The sequence below is a fragment of the Typopeltis vanoorti genome, chromosome 7, assembly GCF_054136105.1.
Source record: "Typopeltis vanoorti isolate ZY-2024b chromosome 7, IOZ_Tvanoo_1.0, whole genome shotgun sequence".
Taxonomy (NCBI): Eukaryota; Metazoa; Arthropoda; class Arachnida; order Uropygi; family Thelyphonidae; genus Typopeltis; species Typopeltis vanoorti.
Window position 1 is genome coordinate 142,183,559 of NC_143555.1, and position 21,837 is coordinate 142,205,395.

Genomic DNA, 21,837 nt, shown 5'->3' on the forward strand with positions numbered 1-21,837 from the left:
AAGCTACAGAATCGAACCCAGTTAAGGGGTTCTGCAGTGGTTTCCTCTTCCCGTCCCCAAAGCATTTCCCCCCCCATTGGGGAAACGCATTTATATCCAGTGTGATCCAACAGTATAGGAACTCAGATATTCTCCCACTGGTGACCTTTGATCTCCACGGGGATATTTGGTGGTTTCAGGTGAGTCGCTCTCTTTGTGAGCCCCCCCCCCGCAGTCCCTGTACGTGTGTGGATTCTACCGGATGATGATTTCGTGCACGTGTTTCATAGACGTAACCTGCACACATCCGGGACCTGCTTAATTCGATCGGACAATTATTCGTCATGGACGTCTCCCGTTTCAGTGTTCCCTCCGGACTCTAAGTGACCGCGGCGATGAGTCTCCGGCGCATGTCATCCGCAGCGTGCTTAGCTTCCACCGGTCTGGCCTTCACCCTTGGCTTGGCGATCGGATTAATACTTTCCGTTTATGTGTTCCTCCCAAACCATAGTGCGGCTCCAGTGCACGTGCCTCTGCAGAATGCCGAACTATCGGAAGGCCAATCTCGGCCACTCCCTAGCAGAGGAATGCTACAGAGCCATGTCTCGCCCTCCGCTACGGACGCTACGCCGACCTCCATCAGCGGCGGAGATTCACGAACTCAAGGCAGTGTCCTGGATTTTATGCGTACGACGGCGGCCAAGGAGAACGAAGCGTTTGTTTCCAGCGGGACGAGAAAGGTAAATTATTACCCCTCCACCCACTTGTACAGACGCTTGCAGCGTTCTGGCGTCGTCCTTTCCCAGGATCTCCCCGGAGCGGTGCACAGTACGAAGGTTAGGGCCGCCGATACGCCTCGGTATATTCATGAGGGCATCATCGACCTCCACCGTAACTCTCCTGCCTCGCCACGCCGTGTCGCCGTGGGGGCTGTCGAAGAGCGAGCCGAGGGAGCTGTCACTAAAGCGGTGCAGCAGCGTCCCCATAGCGGCACAGACGGCCCCACCACCGAGTCTGCACCACGCGGGGTCGCTGTGGTGCCTCAACACAACAAAACGCCGCGAATGTCCGCAACGCCTGGGCTGGCGGAACAGCACGCGAAATCAGGAAAGAAAAAGAAGAAGACGAGCAGCAAGAATGGACTCACACCCCCCACGGGATCGATCTACGAGTACATCGCAGAAGGGTTGGCGAACGAGGTCAACAAAACTGCCGAAAATCCATTTTCGACGCTGGACGCCATCGTGGACGGAGTCTACTGGACTGATGACCTAGAGAGGGTGGTGCCGAAAGGTTACGGAGACGAAGAAGTGGTCGAATGGAAAAAATTGGTGAACCTTACGAGCATTCTGAAGGTCGAGGACGGATGCGGCAGAATGCAGAACCGACTTTTGACCTTTGACACAGGCAAGCGTTCCTGCTGTCGTTACCGGCAGAACAACGACCAGATCCAGGGAGAGATCTTCTCCTTTTACCTGGCCAGAGCCCTCCACGTGGGCAACTTGCCCCCCTCCGTCCTGGTCAGCGTCCAGGAGAGCAAACAGCAGTGGCACGTGGTGCTGGCGCAGGTCCAGCTGGCTCGCTGGAGCACCGAAAGACCCGTGGTGTTGACGAGATTCATCGACGATCTCGTTCCGGCCTACATTCCGGTCCACTTTCAGTCCAAGGATCGCCATTTGTTTCCTATTGCGGACGACCTTTCAGGCAGGACGACGACGGAATTGGCAGAACTGGTGCAGTGGAGCGACCTGATCGTGTTCGACTACCTGACGGCCAACCTGGACAGGGTGGTCAACAACATGTACAACGAACAGTGGAACCCCGAAATGATGAAGTATCCCGCCCACAATCTGGCCAGATGTCGACAGAACGGCCTTTTGCTTTTCCTCGATAACGAGTCGGGACTTCTTCACGGCTACCGACTGCTCGACAAGTACGAACACTTCCATCGCACTCTGCTCGAATCCCTGTGCATCTTCCGGAGACAGACGGCAGAGGCCATCGAAAAACTCCATTCCTCCGACGTGGGGGTGCTTCTGAAGACCGCTTTTCACGTGCGGGACCCAGGCATGGAGAAGTGGCTTCCATTCTTGCCCGAACGCAACCTTAAGACTCTCCGAGAACGAATCACGACCGTGCACCAGCACATTCAGAACTGCGAGGCCAGGTTCGGACCCGGGACCACCAGGAACAGGCCCAAGCGATAATGGTGGTGTCGGACTAGTTCCTCCTTATGGTCAGTCGAATTAAAAATTCCTTACTCGCCATCAATCCTTGACCTTGGCGCGAGGTTAACGAACATCCGACTCTGACCACCGGCTTCCCTCAACCTTCTTGCCTCCCTCCCCCCCGAAAAAAAGAGTTTCAGTCATTATCGGTGAGAGCGGCCAGCAATCGGTCTTGCTCAACAAGCTCACCCCCTTGTGCAACACGTGTTGTGCAGATAGGACAGTTCCCTGCCTGCAGGCATTCGGCCCGCTCCCAAGGAACGTGGACTTGAACAAACCCATCCCCAAGTGGTACTAACTTCCAGCTCTAAACGTATTCAACACACACACAAAAAAAAAAAAAAAAGAAAAAAAAAGCCTATTATAGCTCGCCAAGAAATCACCATTTCGCTATCTTGTTGCCAAGGAAACGTAAGTGGACTTGAACGTTTTTGTTTAGTTTTTGAGACTTTTTTAAAGGAATTTCAGGTGTGCGATCTCAGCGCCACAAGTGTACAGCGTCGTGAGATTAGTATTGTATAAATTAATGAAAAAGTAAATATGTAAATATATGTACATTACATAAAAAGGATTTAATACCATAGAATGTCTCCTTCATTATTACATAGGAATACTTATAGTAGCATAGGAATACTTTTCATTCCCCCCACTCCCAATAATTTTTATTCCTACCCTTCTCCATGTTAATAAGGCTGCAGTCTAAATAAGTTTATCGATCATGCAACCAAGTTAATCATAGCTGCATTTCATTACAATAGCCTCAGACATTCAATGATTTATTTATTACATCAGCTCTTATCTGTAACATTCCATCAGTCATGAATGCTATGCCCAGCATTGATAACTTCCCACACGATTCTTTCTGATAATATCTTTACTGGCAATCCTGAACTTCATCGTTTAATTCTCTGTCTCATATTTTGGCATCATTGCTGACATTTGGACTTGGAATACATTTTTATCGCACCCATGGGTTACAGCTGCCAAAGAGTATGCAAATCATTTATAATAAATGATTCACAAACACGCTCTGAAGAATATAAACTTGCAAATCCTAATATTTGTAAGCAATTTAATAGTTTCGCTATGCAAACTATTTGTTTATATAAGAGCATATCGAGTATGTTGTCCAGCTATTTCAACTGAGTATCAGAAGGCTGTTTAAAGGATTGATTTATCGGTCGGACAATTTGAATTTTATCTTTCGGTGGTTTAGCATTTCGTTCGTACTTAACTTTAAATCATAAGATTTAAATCATAACTTTAAAACATAAGATTATCTTACAACAAATGTTAAATATTGCCAATAACTAACAGTTGAAGGGAAGAATTAAATGTATAAAGACGTTGTAACATCTGGAGACATATCTTCGGCTTATCAAACTACAAATCATGTTTGATAAAAGATTTTAATGGTCATTATTTATTTATATTTACTTCCCCCATGTTTATTAATACCAAAAATCGCTTAATGTCTTGATTTGGCAATAATCACACGCTGTTACGTTATTTATCACTATATGTGTGTGCTTACTATTAAGAAGCTACGCAAAATATACTCGATGTGTATTTACGACTATAAAGATGTTACTTAAAGTCTAAGTTGAACGAGGACTTATGAGGCTATTTGGAATGATGGCCAAACAAACTATGAGGCTCATATACGATATTTGTTATCTGCGTAGGTTCTTCTGACTCGCATGTCTGTTTTTCGGGATGAAAAATCCAAGTTTCTCATTTCTGATATAGTTTCAATACTTTGCCATATTGGACCCTACTTTCTAGTAGCGAGCGTGATTTTTTCGTCAATATTTTTCTTCAATTTCGCAGATGCTTTTCAAGTATTAGATTTTATATGTCCCGCAGTGTCTGTAATCACACGTATTCTTTCAGAGATCAGTCACGTGAAAATTTACTACCATATTGTATGAAGTGAAAATAATTCTGTGAAGCTTATCAACTCTAAAAATCTATAAATGCGACCATCTTTTGGTTAAAGTATCTTAGGGATAAGTAAACAGCTAAATTTTATCTATTTTTGATTCTTGGAACTTTCGTTTTGACAACTAAGAATACATTCCAATCTTGGCTATATTTCTGTCCTGTTTTCAATAAGCTTTCTGTATATTGTAGGCAGATGTAATGAGTTTTGCAACCTCTACTTTCTTCATCGAATATCACAAGAAAGTCTAAAACGTTTCTTTTGAAATTAAAAAAAAAAAAGTTTCCATAAGGGATACTGGCTTCTGAATAGCCATAAAGAAACTGCTTGTCCTTGAAATTCAGACAACATATATATATTTCACTCTGTGAAATAAATGTGCCAAAATAATATCAAATAAGGTAATAAATATAACCATGTTCAGTAAAATGGCGCTGCATATATTTGGTTGTCAGCAATTTTATCTGATAAACTTCCAGCATTTTTTTATTTATCTGTCTGAAATATATTAACAAATATAAATAATAACTAAAAAATTTAAAAATTTGCCCTTTTATAATGCTGCAATGTTTTTATTTAGATGAATTTTATTTAAACACCATTAAAAAGCTCAAAGAACTCTATATTAAGTATGTTATATAGACCATTTTTTTGGTCTATATATTTGGAGGAAGGGTTTAGACCATAGGTTCCCAAAGTGGGCGATATCGCCCCCTAGTGGACGCTGAAGCCTTGCGATCAGAATCATTTGGAGGCGGTCTAGGGGTGGCTCTTTATAGAAGAAATTAATAATATAATAATATTTAAAAATTAATTATTTTCGTGATTTTGTGATTAGAGATTAGATAATCATTTAAAATTTAAATATTGCATTTTAATTCATCTCATGCCCGTCTTACACGATCAATTTTTTTATCAATTTTCTATTTCAATTATTTAATCATTTGAAAATTTCCCATGTCAGATAGAAATAGATGTCAATTTTCTATGTCAAAGAGAAAATAGAGCATGTACATATGTGTGTATAATAGGTTATGTTTACAGTAGCAAATATATTCGTTATATTTCATTTCAAAATATATAAAACCACTTTCTAATTGATTTGTACAAAAATAAACCCAATTTTATATAATTTAATATTACGATAAAAACGCGGAAAACTGTTATAATGTGAGGCGTTTACAAAATTTATGTCTTTCAAAGTGGGCGGTGATCCGAAAAAGTTTGTGAACCTATGGTTTACTCTTTTAATCGGTGATTAAGATTAATACCCTTGGAGGGTAATGGATGGCAGTGCTGTAGCCAATGAAGTTCTAAATGAGGCTCGGCTATTGCTGTTACCCTCCTGCCATGATCAGAGCTTTAATAGCACCTTATCCCTACACTGTCCTCTATAGATAAGGGAGAAGATGAAAGCATTCTTGCTTCGCCCCTTCCAGCCAGTCCTTTTAAGGACTTTTTTTGCTTAGAGATATTTCGAAAAGGAATAATGTCGTTATTTCTTATCGCTTGGCTGTGCATGAAGTGGCGCTTATCCATTATCTTATTAGTACGAATATTTTTTACTGTACAAGGAATCCAGTATTCCTACTGCATGACACTTTTTCAGGCATTGATTTTTTAATGATTTGATCTATTTCATAGCTCAACTATTAATGCTTTGCGTATGCCATTATATTCTAAAAAAATTAAAATAAGTATATAATTTCTTGTTAGATATAACAAATAGTTCTTGTTTTTAACAAAGACAAAACAAAAATGCCAGAACTAAAATGTAAAAACTAATATCTAAATCGCAATGCTAAAATAAGTTATGATAAGAATATATAAAATGTTTATATTGATATACACATTTCAAGGCCAAAAAAAAAGATAAGTCCTTTTTAGGACTTCCAGGGTAACAAATGGCAATGCTGTAGCCAGTGAAGTTTTAACCAAGGCTCGACTATTGCTGTTACCCAGTCATGACTAGAGCTTTTAGCTCAATAACACCCCATCTACACAGATTTTCTTCATTCAGATGACGGGATAAAGAGTCAAGGACTTAGTCCATCTCCCAGTTCATTTAAGAACTTTAAGAACACATTTCAATGGAGCTGAGAAGGAGAATGTAGACCCTGGGAGGGTAATGGATGGCAATGCTGTAGCCAATGAAGTTCTAACTGAGGCTCGGCTATTGCTGTTACCCTCCTGCCATGATCAGAGCTTTAATAGCTCAATAACACCTTATCCCTACACTGTCCTCTACAGAGATAACGGGGAATACAGCATTGCTTCGCCCCTTTAAGCCAGTCCTTATAAGGACACATTTCAATTTTATTAGAATATTCTTGGAGAATATTTTTCGATATTCTTCATGGGTTTGTAGTCGGTCAAAAGGAAAACGCTTAAAATCCATGGTGTGAAGATTGAGATCCAGGGAAATGTAATTAATTGCTGAATTTTAGCTTAAACTGGACATTTTATTTTGTTTTTTTTACAGTAGTCCGTACTCGAGAAATGCATTATAAAATTAACGATATAATTTAAATATTGAATTGAAATAATTTAAATGCTAAATTAAATTTCAATATTTAACAGTGATAATAGGGTATATTTTGTGAACAGTTTTTATTTGCATTTCAAAATTATTAAAAGATAATTTGGTAATTTTCTAACAATTACTGACACTTTTATACTTTTTTTAAGTCCTTAAAAGGACTGGCTGAAGGCGAAGCAAGAATGCTTTTCATATTTCCCGTTATCTGAAGAGAACAGTGTAGGGATAAGGTGTTATTGAGCTATTAAAGCTCTGATCATGGCAGGAGGATAACAGCAATAGCCTGGCCTCAGTTAGAACTTCTTTGGCTACAGCATTGCCATCCATTACCCTCCAAGGGTATTAATCACCGCATCTCTCACGGTCGATTCCATGTTCCAATCTTATACTTTTTTATTTTTGAAGTTATTGATAATTTTCTGTATATAGTAAAAAGAAAATGGTATATTAGTAAAATCTAATTAATCTCTGGACTTACAAAAATTTTACAAGTATTTTTATTTGGTTAAGTGTTATATTATAGTTTACAAGAAAATATATTTGAATTTATAGATGCTAATAAAAATAAAGATTAAAATAAAGATAAAAATAAAGAAATATATATATATATCAACTGACTTGATAAATTAGTCCGTTTTTATCTGATTGACTAATAGGATGTCATTTTAATGTATCGTAGACTTTTAAATAATGAAGCCGACCTCGTCTCTGTTTTAGTACAAACAACCAATAAAATCATTGGATCGATTGCTTATGTGGAAATTGTTCTATAAGTGGTGCAGGCTTGCGTCTTATACATTAGGTACATTTGATATATATTTTATAAGATGGATAGTATAATAATTAATACTAATATGAGCAATATATACCGCAATCAATAAATATTACCATTATTATCACGTGACACCTCCAAGGAGTCATTAAAGACATCATGTGACATATCCTATCTAGATATCGTATAACAGAAAATCATTCATAATTTTTAACTAATAAATAAATAGCTTCCGTTAAGCAAGGATCAATTTAGTAAACTCAAACAGGCGCAAGCTTTATACGAAATAAGCGGGATGATTTTTTGTAGTAACTTAAATTGATTTAGTATTAATCGTTTTCTATTTATTAATATTATTTTGTCACAAAAGCATTTACCGTGCAATCCTAGAAAGAATCCTGACTCAAGTTAAGATTCTTGCACAAACTTTTTTTTTAAAATTCCATTGATATGTACACCTTGAGGAAATGATCTTTACATCAACTAATGGACAGACGTCAATGCAACATTTTTAAATTATTGCCATTCGAATTTTGATTGCAAAATCTTATTAGACGAAAACATACTCAAACCGATACCACACAGTGACGGTCATTCGAATTCGAATATAATTCGAAAGCAACTACGGATATGAGGGCACTTTCTTATGTCTGTTAATTGCGAGATGAAACAGAATTCGGAAGGAAAAAAAACCTTTCCACTATATAAGACTGACTAACTCACCTACAGCCGAAAAGCCCTTATAAGGTTCTTTGTGTCATTGATAGCATGAAAATCCTATTCTTTCAATAATACTGCTATCCTTATTTGTTTCTCTGTATTTTATTGTCCTTTCTTTGGTGCGTCAAAAATGTGCTTGTATCATGCCTCCGTCGCGTATCTAGAAGAAATAACAGGCCCCTTCGATTGGAAAATACTTGAGTTGGATTCCCATCACGACATGAGGAATCTTTATATGGACTTTTTCAAACTCGCGAGTTTCCTCCCGGCAAAAGGCCAGAGAACACACGAAATTAACAAATAATATTAATGTGAAGTAATGCACAGTGGACTCCCGCGGACTCCAAGAACTTCATGGAGGTGTCGTGTAATGATAATAGTAACAATATACATAATATATATCAAAATAACCAAGAACATTGGTTGGCTACTAGTTAATCTTTTTTTTTTTTTTTAAGTTATTTTCATATAAAATAAACAGTATTTTATTTACTTTAGCTTGTTACTAATCCGGATTCTCAAAGTATGAGACGTGAATAGATTGGGAAAATCTCCCATAGATCTGAAGAACTATTTTAAAGTAAGGATATGCTTCTATGCGAGTGGTATGTCCGTCCTGCTGGTGGTTCATACTCATTCACTAAAAATTACAATTTTATATTTCAGAATACTTTTTTTGCGGGGGGGGGGGGACAAATATTGTCGTTCTACGTGATATAATCTTAATGCAATAAATAAAGAGAATAAAAATAGAGACATCATTTTGAATTTGAACGTTATTAAAATGGAATTTCTGACAAAATATAATTTGTTTAATAAGCAAGGCCAAATGTCATTTATCTACTGCCTTATCATAAGGAAATAAATGATATTGCAGTATGGAAGGACCAAATTTATATTTATAATGGATATTTCGCGAGAGAAACCATAACTTACAGTTCGAGAACCACCGCTCCTAAGCGACATAAGATCAAATCCACTCACGGATACTAAAGAATAAAAAACTCTTTATTTAAGAATAAAAAAAACTCACGGATATTTAAGAATAAAATCCAGAAATAAATAAATACGTATTTGAGAGATCAAATTGATAAGAATAAAAAAACTCACGGATATATTTAAGAATAAAATCCATAAATAAATAAATATACGTACTTGATACGTACTTGAGAGATCAAATTGATTTAGCTATGATTGAGCATCTCAACAACATTTCGAGATTTGAGAACAATGGGATTTCTACGATAGTCAATTTGTAATGATATGATGTAGAATATTTAAAGGTGTAAAGAATCTTTTTAGAATTTTAAGAAGTCCAAGTTAAATATAATTTATACTAATATTTAAAAGCAAAATAAAATAAAGTAATTTCAATTATATAGTATGATATGTGATATCTCATCAGCCAAATTATGCAACAAAAATTTAAATATGTACACAACCAAACCAGAATTTCAGTATTACGAATGTTCAGTGAATCGGCTAAGAGATGTATGTAGTTGCATTTTTGCACGAGTAAGAAGTAGTACTATCTAACTACGCAAGGGATTAGTTTCTTTTACCAAAACCCCCCTCCTCTGCTAATCTATTAATGAAATAATACGCTCTCAATTTTTAAAGGTCAGATTAGCTTGTCCGGGATTATATGTCATAGCTACATTTTATTTTAGCCAAAAATGGCTAACGAAACGTGAATTGTTTGACGCTATTACTCTTCATAGAAAGTAAAGGATTTGTAGTATATCTAATCCTTAGTTATCGAAATATGAATTAAATTAAAAAAAAAAATCCAAAACTGAACAGTTCATAGTTGGGATAGGTATAATTTTTTTTTATTGGATTTACTATTTGCGAAATTTAATCTTAATCTATAAAGAAACACGATTATAGAATGGACGAGTTGCGTAAACATATACTCCGTGTAACTGTAGTGATTCTAGTGTGGACAATAAAGACATCGCCCTTTAGATGAAAATATTTGGGTCCGACTCCCGTCAGGGATGCAATTGAATGCCAGTTAGTGGGTCTCATACAGAGTTAATGGCAATGTCATTCCTTCATCTATAAGAGAAAATTAGGAAGAAGTTGGTTCGTTCCCTCCCCCCACCTTTTGCTACTCGGAGAGTTATATCATAGTTCTCTGGCCTGAGGAGTCCTTGCCTCCCCAAACATGGATCAACCCCCCCCCCTCGTTAACTATCTATCCGTGTTATACCTTTCAGACGAATAGTGCAATGGGAAGTGGATGTTTAGGAAACCCGTCCAGTGACAGTAAGTAAGAGAGGGAGTAATGTCTGGCAGTCAGCAAATGGCCCTTTTAACATGTTCGCTGGAGGAAGTGAGCCACGGCTTAGCAAATAGCTGTCACCTTTGTTATTGTAAACAAGCACATGGAGAAGAAATAGAACCAGGAAACCAACTGAGGATGGAATGCGAGGCAATCCTGACAGAAAATACTGTTTACTAAATTGTTTGTATGTCTATGTTTTGAGTTTAAAAGTCATATAGCTGTCTTTTTGCTGATATCCAGGTTCGTTTGAAGAAGGGCCCCTGTTTTCTGATATTCAGGTTCCATTATAGTTATTTCAGTGCTCTGAAATAATAATCGCGTGACGTAAATAAAACAAAGAAATAAAGCTATATCTCATAGCAACTATCAGTAAAATTCCAACAAATGAAAATCGAATAAAATATTTCCTTACAGTCCGTGCAGCTTAGGGACACAGTAATTGCTCTCTAAGCAGGATCAACAGGAATTGACCATTGGGAAGGGGAAAACAATCAAAGTAGGATAAACCAGGATGCTTGGCAGAACCCTTTGTTTTACTCTGAAGGGGGGAGAAATACTTATATTAGGGATTGCAGTCAAAGATATATGGTTGGAATATCCTCTGCCCTGGTAGTATCGCAATAAAGACTAGTAATCTATGACCTAAACAGAACAAAAGGCAGTTAGGAGGATTTTCTAGTATGTGTGTGTACTCGGGATAGTTCATAGGTAGTGGCGGACCGGATGTTCTTAATTTGCATTTAATATGTCGGGAGTGGCTGGTTATGTATGTCTGTGTATATTAGTCACCTCTAATGTGCGTGTAGTTAGAGCAGCCATGCTGTTGGATGTAAGTTTAAGGAATGTTGTTGGAGAAGAGAAATATGGCCAAGGAATATTCGAATACACCCTTTTGGATTTTTAAATCATCTGGCTATAATGTGACTCAGAACCGTATTGAGCAGTTTTGCTGAAATAAATTTAAATTTTTTTTAGGGGGTAGAAAGGGTTTAATTTCAAGGAGGAGAGCATTGCAAGTTATCAGTAAATGCATTTTGCATTCTGGGCAAAACTTGGATTCGGTAGCACTGTACTCTAAGAGCAACACTATCGGACAGCAGAGACTCACAGATCGAGTGTAGGCAAATCAATATTTGATTAATATTTGTAAGCGTAACAGCGATCTAGATGAAGCTAGACAAGTGATTTAATACTTTTAATTCTTACATTTTGAATATTATAATTCTTTCTTATTAACCACACATTCGATGTAGTCGAACATTAAATGTTTTGATGCTCTAATATGCAAAAATTATCAGGAAAAAAAAATTAGAATAATATGATTACTAAATTCAGATTGTTTAAACGTGTTAACTATATATATATATATATATATATATATATATATATATATATATATATCATACCCCGTAGTAATAACTATACGAATGCACGGGTCGAAATTCAACACAAATAGATGAATGCGTAAGTAACATCTAAATAAATAGACACAATGATTATTAACGTAATAATAAATAAATTGACACAATGATAATTAGCATAATAATATTCATGATTACATAACCGATAGTGACCGATTCATTGCATTGGATCACTTGACAACAAAATTATTATAATTGACAATTGACATTTATTCTTTAAGGGTGAAGCAAAATGCTTTTCATATTCCCCGCTATCTGTCGTGGTTGCAGTGAGGGTAAAATTTACGAGCAGTTTGCTCGCCCTGAATGGGCATGGAGATTATGTATCGCTATAGGAGGCTAATATAGTTTTTGGTCTTCTATATTTAAATATGTCCGTTGGCTCGTATGCTGCAGCTTGTTGAACCAAATCGCTGGGATGTGTGGACGTCTTTAGAAAAAATTTGGAAGCTAAGGATTGTAGATAAGAGAGAATATAGGGAATATTTGTGTCTCTGTGGAGTTGGCTGTTTCTAACATACCATGGGGCGTTCAAAATCATTCTCAAGCACTTGTTCTGCACTCGCTGTATCTTAATAATGTTAGTATTAGAGGTGTGGCTCCAGGCTGGAGAGGCATAGGTGATTATAGGACGAATCGTCATCTGGTATAGTTGCAATTTGATTCTGTTGCTGAGTTTGCTATTTCTATTAATTAGCGGATAGATCTGAGCGATGGCTTTAGATGCTTTTGCACATGCAGACTTGATATGTTGGTTGAAAGATAGCTTTTTGTCGAGAATCACACCCAGGTAATTTGTTTCTTTCTTCCAGGGAATTTTAGTATTGAATAGTAACACATCTCCTGCAGGAGATATTGGCCTTTTTGAGAAGAGAACCGCTGAGCTTTTCTGGGGGTTGACTTCCAATCTCCACTTGGAGAACCAACCCTCCAGCTTTAGAAGATTTTCTTGAAGCTTTCTGGTAACGAAGTGGGGTCTGAGAGATCTGGTTAGTATTGCCGTATCGTCCGCATACAGTGCTAAAATGGAAGTCATCGGATTGTGTGGGATGTCTGACATGTATACAGAAAACAGCAATGGAGCCAGTAGGGATCCCTGCGGCACTCCAGCAAAGATATGGCGCTGGGACGATGTCGAACCGTTAATTTTAACTTGCATTGATCTATTCTGAAGATATGAACGGATTAGATGAACCATTTTTAGTGAGATACCGGCTGAGATAAGTTTGTGCAGGAGTCCAAAATGCCAGATTTTGTCAAATGCTTTAGATAGGTCTAGGAATACCGCTCCTGTGCACTGGCGCCAGTTGTAGCTGGTGGTGATATATTCCACAATTCTGTGGATTTGCTGGGTAGTACTATGGTGTTGTCGAAATCCAAACTGTTCTTTAGGGAGGATGTCTAGGTCATTTACTGAGGTTTGGAGTCGTGAGAGGATGACCTTCTCTGCAACCTTACCCAGATTGGAGATGAGACTGATTGGACGATAATTCTGCGGTAAGTGTGGGTCCTTGCCTGGCTTATGTATAGGAATCACATCAGCCATTTTCCAGGTGGAAGGAAAATAGTGAAGTCTTAAGATTGCATTTATTATACTGGTCAGATGCACTATAGCTTTTCGAGGCAGCAGCTTGATCACCCTGTTTGATATGCTGTCTGGTCCAGGAGCTTTATTGTTCTTAAGTTTTTTAATAATATCATATAATTCAACAGGTGATGCGGGTGCAATATGATCAGCACTGGTATCCGGGAGGTTTAGTGCATGCCTAACCTGTCTGTGGATTTTGTACAGATGATTGAAATCAATGTTGTTATAAGAAGGTTTGCACTGATCCTCAAGATTTTTAAGTATGGCTTCTGCCTTATCTGCATCTGTGTGAATTAATATAATCCTTATCCTTATAAGGACTGGCTTAAAGGGGCGAAGCAACAATAGCACAACATAAGATTGATCATTGCTTATTATGAATATTTAAAATGGGTGTCTTTAATTGTTCATTTTTAAATAGTTAATAATGAGAAAATATTCTTTTAAACTCTTTATTTCTACATATTATTTTAGTTACATTTAGATTGATAAGCAAAACTTTATTTAAATCAGGCTTTTTTCTTCCAGTATATTACAATTGAAATGAATTTATTCAAACTTTTACGTTCAAATAGATATTGCAATTATTGCTTAAAACGAATAACAGAATCTTAATTTTGTAACAAATATTTTAACTTGAATATATTTTATTTGGTATTGATTTTTAAGCATCATTTAAGATTGTAAACGCTGAGATTTTTGAAATATCGAAGCTAATATGCTATGCCAAAATATAATATAATATATAAATAAATATATATGAATCATCATCATCATCAAATTCCTGATATGTACCCTCAGAAGGTGTACAGGATAATTATGATAGTATTACACGAAAAAGTTACACCGTTACTAACTTCGGACCAACAATTTTCCTCCAAATTAATCTGTTATCTGTCAAGATTTCATCATTAACAGATCTTATATATATTTCTCTGTCTTTTTAGGCGTTTTTTACTGTATCAATCCATCTACATCTAGGTCTTCTTCTTGCCAACTTGGCAGAGAACACTTGTTTTGCTGATCTTTCCTGTCTTATTCTATTGAAGTGATCATACCACCTGAGTACAATGGCAAGTTCTTTCCTAATATCCCCAATTTTTAACGTGATATGATACTACCAATGATGCGGTCTGTCAACTCCCTTAATCGTTCTCAGAACTCTTAGATAGATAAATCATCATGATATTTTAAATTGTATTTTAATAATACCACGTGAGAGATACAAGTTTTGTAAATAAAAATGGAAAGATAACATTCATTCAAAAAAACCAACGTAACTACACTGATAAAACGAATATATTTAAGATGATATTCGGTGTTCATAGCTTAACTTTCAAATTCTTTTTAAATATTAAATTTTTAAATTAAAATAAAAATTAATTACATAAATTTTTAAGAATTCACTTTTATTTTATATTTAATATGTGAATATTTTGTTGAAAATTTGTTTACTAATAATCCGTTTTCGAATGCCATAGTATATTAAAAATACATCGCTTGCAATTTTTGCCAATTGTTCAGCCTCGAGATTACTAAAATAACTATAAAGAATTGAAGGATGCTTTGTTATCAGATGGCATCTCCTTCTAGCAATAAGGCCAATGAAAAACCGTGATCTTTGGTATAAACGCACAGCAATGATTACTTAGAATGTAGAAATCTTGAAATTAATCGTGTTCGTTTTGTGATTGTTTTCATATTTTGCGTAATTCTGTCACTAAAAATGGCTTAATTGAAACCAAAATTGAGGTAATGATAAAGTTAAATAAATTTTGATTGCAAATTATGTTAAAACAGTCTTTTTCTTTCTTTTTTCAGCTTCTTCCCTTGAATAACGACTGTAACAATAAACATTATATTATCGGTAGTTTCAATGTAGATGCGACTTGAATATTTTGTGCATGCGCAGTAACAGAGTCTACCTTAGCCTGGACGATCTTAATTGGAGGGCCCGTTTCCCATATTTGCTACGGCTCGTAATTTATTTTCACGTTCGTTTCAAACCAAAAATGGTATTTAATAAGAAAATTTAGGGTTCAAACAACGTATGGTGTTTCAATATTCAAATACTAAAGTCATTCAAAATTTAATAGCAGGAATGCAATTCTTTATAAGTAGAAGCTAAACTCACACTTACAGGCATTCGTCTTTGCGTGTGTGTGTGTGTGTGTGTGTGTGTGTATGTATATATATATATATATATATATATATATATATATATATATAAGATATATATATATATATATATATAAGATATATATATATATATATATATAAGATAGAAGATAAAAAAAATCTAGAAAGCTTGGTGAGAAAGGGGAATTACAAATGCCTGGAGTGCCAGCTTCCATCGTATCAGTTTTTAAAATTATGATTTACAACCTTTAAGAATAAAAAAGGAATGTGAGAATTAATCTGATTTTAATCTAATACTCTGAACAAGCTAAGGAAAAAATGATCAAGTGACTCAAATTTAGAAACCAAAATCGGACCGTTTCTGCAATTAAACAAAGCAAGAAATTAGCCAAATTATCAACTTAGGTATAGACATTGTTCAAACTAGTTCGACAGTGTTCAAATCACGTGCTGTTTACACCAAATTTAATTTACGGATCTGAAAGTTAGGTTAGAAATAAAACCGTTGTTTAAAGACTAGAGGTCATAGGCCCGAAAGTTCGGAGAAAAACTGGGGGAGTGAACAGGTGACATCAATACCAGAATCGTATTAAAATGTAAATATTAGAAAGGAATAACTTGACAGGATTGGTATTAAAGAATGTGTAGGAATATAAGCTGTACAGTGGAGAAGAAAGATTAGCGAAATAACGGTTGCAACATCAGCAAAAACAAAGGATAAGGTGGGGTTTGATGCGGTCAAGAATGCCTGATAAGATTGAAACGTAATAGGTGATGAAATCAGAGACCTGACCAAAGCAAGTAATGCAATATTAATTACGTTAGACTGTTTTAATACAATATAAAATGATGACGAAAAATAATAGCAACAAAATATTAAAATCAAAGTGGCTTAATACCATTTCCTTCATTATCTTTTCAACCTTTAAATAAAAAAAAATTAAAAAAAAAACTAGTTGGCGAAAAGGGTACATGATGTGCATTTTTAATTTTACTGTTTACTTAATTTATTGATTACTTAATTAAAAAGGCACAGTTAGGTTCTGGATTTGTATACCAGGTAGAAATATGTATATCCTCAAAACTGACATGGTTGGCCAAATGGTAAACGTACGCACTCTCCAACCAACAGAATACGGGTTTGAATCCTACCGTGGGTATGGATGTTTGTGATCGTCTTTCGGTGGGAGAAGTATTTAATCACCACGTGTGTGAGACTAAAGTTTATTAGAGACTAACGTTGGCTTGATAAAAAGTTCCATGTTCGGTCTCAGGAATAGGGTCTCAGAATTATTATTATTATTTTTTTTAATTTATAAAAAAAATCTTTAGTCTACCCCGAGACTAATGTACTACATTTTTCCTATCTTTCGTGCCTGTGAGTCACATAAAAAAATATAAGTTGTTAAAAAGAGATATGATATTTCAGCTCGCAGAAGCTGGAGAGTTATAAAATATAAAAATATATCGAGATTGTCATTAAAAAGTATTTTTATGACAGTCTTACTTACGGGAGATTGTAAACTAATATTTGTTTATATTTATCTAAATAAAATGGTCTAGAAAAAATATATACATCATGCATCTTTTTATATAATTGCAAAATTGGTTGTTTTTCCTTCAACATTTTTTTTTAAAATACTTTTAACTGAAAATTATATCAAATACCGCGAGTCAAAATCTAGTAAATTTGCAGCTTAGAAAAGAAAAAGAAAAAAAAAAAAAAGATTTTGAATAGTTGAGGCTCGTGACATGTTTTCTAATCCCGATGTTCGTAATTTTGGAAATTTTTCGTTTTGTTAGTAGATAAATTATATTTACTTCATCATTCACTTTATAAAAGTCAGTTTTTAAGAAAATATAAATTTTAGAAAATAATACAATTTATAAGTTTAAGCCTTCAAAACTATAAGAGAGAGACCGTTTATTCGATGGACTCTTATATGGAGAAGATGGTTAGCTGTTCTATATGACGATTTCAATGCCGAGTAGCATTCTTAATATATTTAGTTCGCTGTTTAGCACTATGCTGAGGTCGTATGTGTGTGTGTGTGTATACAGACCAGAATTTATCTGTAATGGAAACTACTGAGTTGTCTGATGGAGTACTGATTTCGTGTTCATTAAAGCGAGGTAGCTGTCAGAACGAAATTAAGGAGCAATCGAAAATTAATTACTTGAGACCCCGTCATGGTCCATCAATGCCAATGAATAGGACTGTTGATATGATTAAAGTACTGTTAGAGGACATTTGAAGAATCATAGCTTGTAAAAAAGTTCTATGCTTAATCTACAATAGGATTTCCTGAGTATTTAATCTGCGGCCCCAACCAGTGTACAGTACTAATATATGATAGGTCTACAATTCTTCGTAGGTATAATTTCTATAAAACAGGACAAAGTAAAGAACAATTGAATATGAGAAAAATAATAAAACTAACAAAACCCTTCCTCAATTTCTTTTATAGTTGTTATACTAAATTAATATCTATAACTGCATTTTTACCCGAAAACATTCTGAGCAAGTAAATATTTATTCATTTATTCCTCGTTTACTTTTGCATTGTGGTTTATTTGACTTTATGTTTCCAAATTAATAAACGAAAAAGAATATATTTAAAAGTTTACGAACGACAATTGGTTACGTGTGAATGAGGAAGGCTTATAATAATTTAAATGGTATTAACATTTTGTTCACCGTGTTCATATTAAAAACGGTGTTGTTTTAAACGCGTAATATTTGAATGTGCGCTAAGAATAAGTACTAAAAGCAAACAATATTTAGCTAACAGTTTGCTAATTAAAAACGTTAGCGCGTGATACCATAGCAACAGTTTTCGCTAGCGCCATCTAGTATAAAGATGGAATTTTGTATCACAAACGGTATTGTTCTAAAACGCATAATATTTGAATGTGTGCTAAGAGGTAATTAAAGCAAACAATATCTAGCTTATAGTTGATAATTAAAAACGTTAGCGCGTGACTCCATAGTAACGGTCTTCGCTAGTGCCATCTAGCTTTTATACAGTGCAAACAAACTTGAAAATTGTGCAAATAAACATGGAATTTTGTATAATGGGAGTTTAGATGTAGATTAACAGATGAAATTGCTCCCACTCACACATTATTCTTAATGGGGACAGCACTTGATTACGCCGTAATGTTTTCTGTTCTTTATCACACTGTGTACAACAAACTGAAAAATCATTGTCCTCTAAGCAAAATATAGCCATTTTTATAAATTCGGATGCAATGAACTGAAAGCTTGTTTTAAAATTTCTGTATCACCCTACTTTTTAAGAGAATGTATATATATGTATGTGTTTTCCCTGTACCCAATGGTTGTGAGTAGCAATGCTACTTTTTCAAGGGAATTACTATAGAACAAGGTGATTTTCGGTTGCCTTCCTTCTCCAGTAGTATTCTATGTGCGTATATAGGTTCGCCTGTTTTCAGGTACGAAAAACCCGAATTTTGGGGAAAGGAAAACACCCTCCAACTCTATACGAGAGCGGCTATCTCATCTTCGATTGAAGAGCTCTGATAAAAGGTTCCTTGCGTCGAACGCAGGTTTTTCCATATAGAAGTTTTTTATTTTTATTTGATCTTTAAGTACAGCGTAGATTTTAAGATTATTGTGACCCCAAGCTTTTAAAAGGTGAATTTCAGGTTATATATATCGAGTAGACCCTTGTAATGCGAGGTCCTAAACTATAGCTTGTCTAGCTTATGCATAAACCGACCTGTTTAAGTATATTCTGAAGTTACCTAATACAGTATTATTCGAATTCCGTCAACGTCGTGATGGAACCTTTCACTGTCCGCTTATGGCGTCAAGAAATTTATTTATTATTTATTTATAAGTTCGACCCATGAACCTATCTTTTTCTATTTTTTTCTATTCTTCTTCTTTTTCTCTATTTCTTTTTTATTTTCTTCGGAACCAAAACTAGAGTAAATCGATGGAACGGACAAATATGGCTGACTAGTTGGCTGAAAATGACAGTGCACTTTTTTATTTAAAAAAAAAAAAAAACCTCCTTGACACCTGTCGAGGGAGGATTTCTTGTACTGAAAAATTACTGATTGGCTAAGAGGACGTACAAGCCCTTGACGTGAGAGAACAGTGGATACATTACTTATAATTAGGGAGCACAACAAGTCTCACTCAAGTAGCTCGATGGGGTTGTCATTACATGAGATAGCGTGACGTCACGAACAGACGCTCTTGATAGCAAATGGAATTTTCGGCAGGTAATCATGAATAAATTATGGACTTAATGGACCTATGATGGTTCCAGATGACTGAAGGTGATGCGGAGAGGGTTATTAAGTTTGACCTTAAAGGTGATGTCACACCAAGGACTTCAGCATTGTCGAATGTTTTTTTTTTTTTCTTTCATTTCCGATTACATTCAGAACCTGTGGTTTGGAGAAACTGCAAAACAAAACGAGAAAAGAAGACGCAGGAAAACTATAAATCAATCAATATCAGACAGAGAAATGCAACATGCGTGTTCGTGTATGTATAGCCATACCAACCGAAAGAAATAAACCGAAGAAACTGCAAGAGAATTCAAATTATTCTATCAGTGAATGATAGTATCTGAAATACGACATAAATCTTATTTCCCCGCACCCCTGGGGGTTAGACAGTAAATCACGAACTGCAAATCCTAACTCCTGAACCATATCTACAATCAACCCATGCAAGTGCAATCCAATATACCAGTGACAGATGATAGACAAGAATTTCTGCTTTGATGTCTTAATGTTCGATATATATCAGAAGTGAGTTGAATAGACTTGCGATTGGCGCGCCCTCCTATGAGATAGGGTAAAATAAAATATCTCTCAAGCAAAACGAAAACAAACAAACAAAATAGAGATAAAGTAAGTTTATCCCCCTCCCTCCTTAAAAAATAAAACTTATTCTAAAGTATTTTACTGAAGCGCACGGTTACAAATTTCTCGTATCACTGATAGAATGTTTACTAAGTAAAACTTAGTAAACTTAATTCTATGTGAAAAATTCTTACTTTTTTCGTTTTATATACTGATTTATTATTTTTATATAATCTTCATGTAAATATTATATAAAATAATAATATAAATATAAATAAAAATTAAATAAATTTTATATTAATTTTCTCTTCGTTAAGTCTAAGTACACCAATCTCTATCTTATGAACTGTTTTAATATAAGTAGTATGCATCATACTTCAATCGATTGTTAGGACTGAAAGACTTCAAGTCCAAATCTTTCCTCTTCCTCTAATTCTAAGGTGAAATGAAGTAAAAATGCAGGTAGCTTGGATTTTGCTTTGAACTGTTTGTTTTTTCCATTTCAGTACTTGTAAGAATTCTAGTTCAATTGTTTATCCATTTATAGATCGAAATTATTCTCAGCATTATTATTATATTACTATTAAGAGAGACTCATCGAGGGAGACCACATACTACACACACCAGCTATCATTCTTGAATTCATTCACACTGCTTGCACTTACACCATCCAATGGCAATTCATACCAATCAAGCACCACCCTCTGAGAGAAAAATCTAGTCCTTACCCCCTTCATTCTCAGCTTCCAAGGATGCCCTCTCGTCCCAGGGGCGCGCCAGTAGTGTCCTGCGCCTGTGTGCAAATCTTTAGTTGGCGTCTCTATACCCATCCCCCCAATAAAAAATCACTTTATAAAAACGTATTAGTGAGTAAAAATGAAATACGAAATATATTAATTATAAGTTTATTGAACAAAAAGCAGAAATTACAAAAAAAAAAAAAAGTATTAGAAACAATAAACATACAAGAAGGGTACAAGAACAACAAAAATAATTTGGAGAAAAAAAAAGTAAATAAATAAATAATAGTATTACAGGTATATAAAATAGGAACATATTAAACTGTTGATATAATGGCAAGATTTGAAAGTCTGTCTTATACCATTGTGTAGCACGAGTAGTTTTTAATAATTTTAAGTTTAGAAAAGGACCGTTCAGCAGATGCTACAGATACCGGTAATGACAAAAGAATCCGAAGAGCAATTGTAAAGTTTGGATAAACTGTGATTAAGTCGTTTGAATAAATATACTGAATTATCTGATTTATATCGTTTTTAAAATGTGAAATAAATGGGTGACAATGTGAACTTTCTTCGCATAAATCGCCTGCGTCAATCTGAAGGATTCTCGTGTGTTAATTTTTGTCGTATCTTT

At 35.4% G+C, this 21,837-nt stretch overlaps 1 protein-coding gene across 1 annotated transcript; it reads left to right on the forward strand.

Moving 5' to 3' along the window:
• The first annotated feature begins 374 nt into the window (after positions 1-374).
• On the forward strand, positions 375-2,186 carry LOC150105141 (four-jointed box protein 1-like). Its single transcript, XM_090395127.1, has one exon. The coding sequence runs from the start codon at positions 375-377 to the stop codon at positions 2,184-2,186; it is 1,812 nt and encodes a 603-aa protein (XP_090251253.1).
• The last annotated feature ends 19,651 nt before the right edge of the window (positions 2,187-21,837 follow it).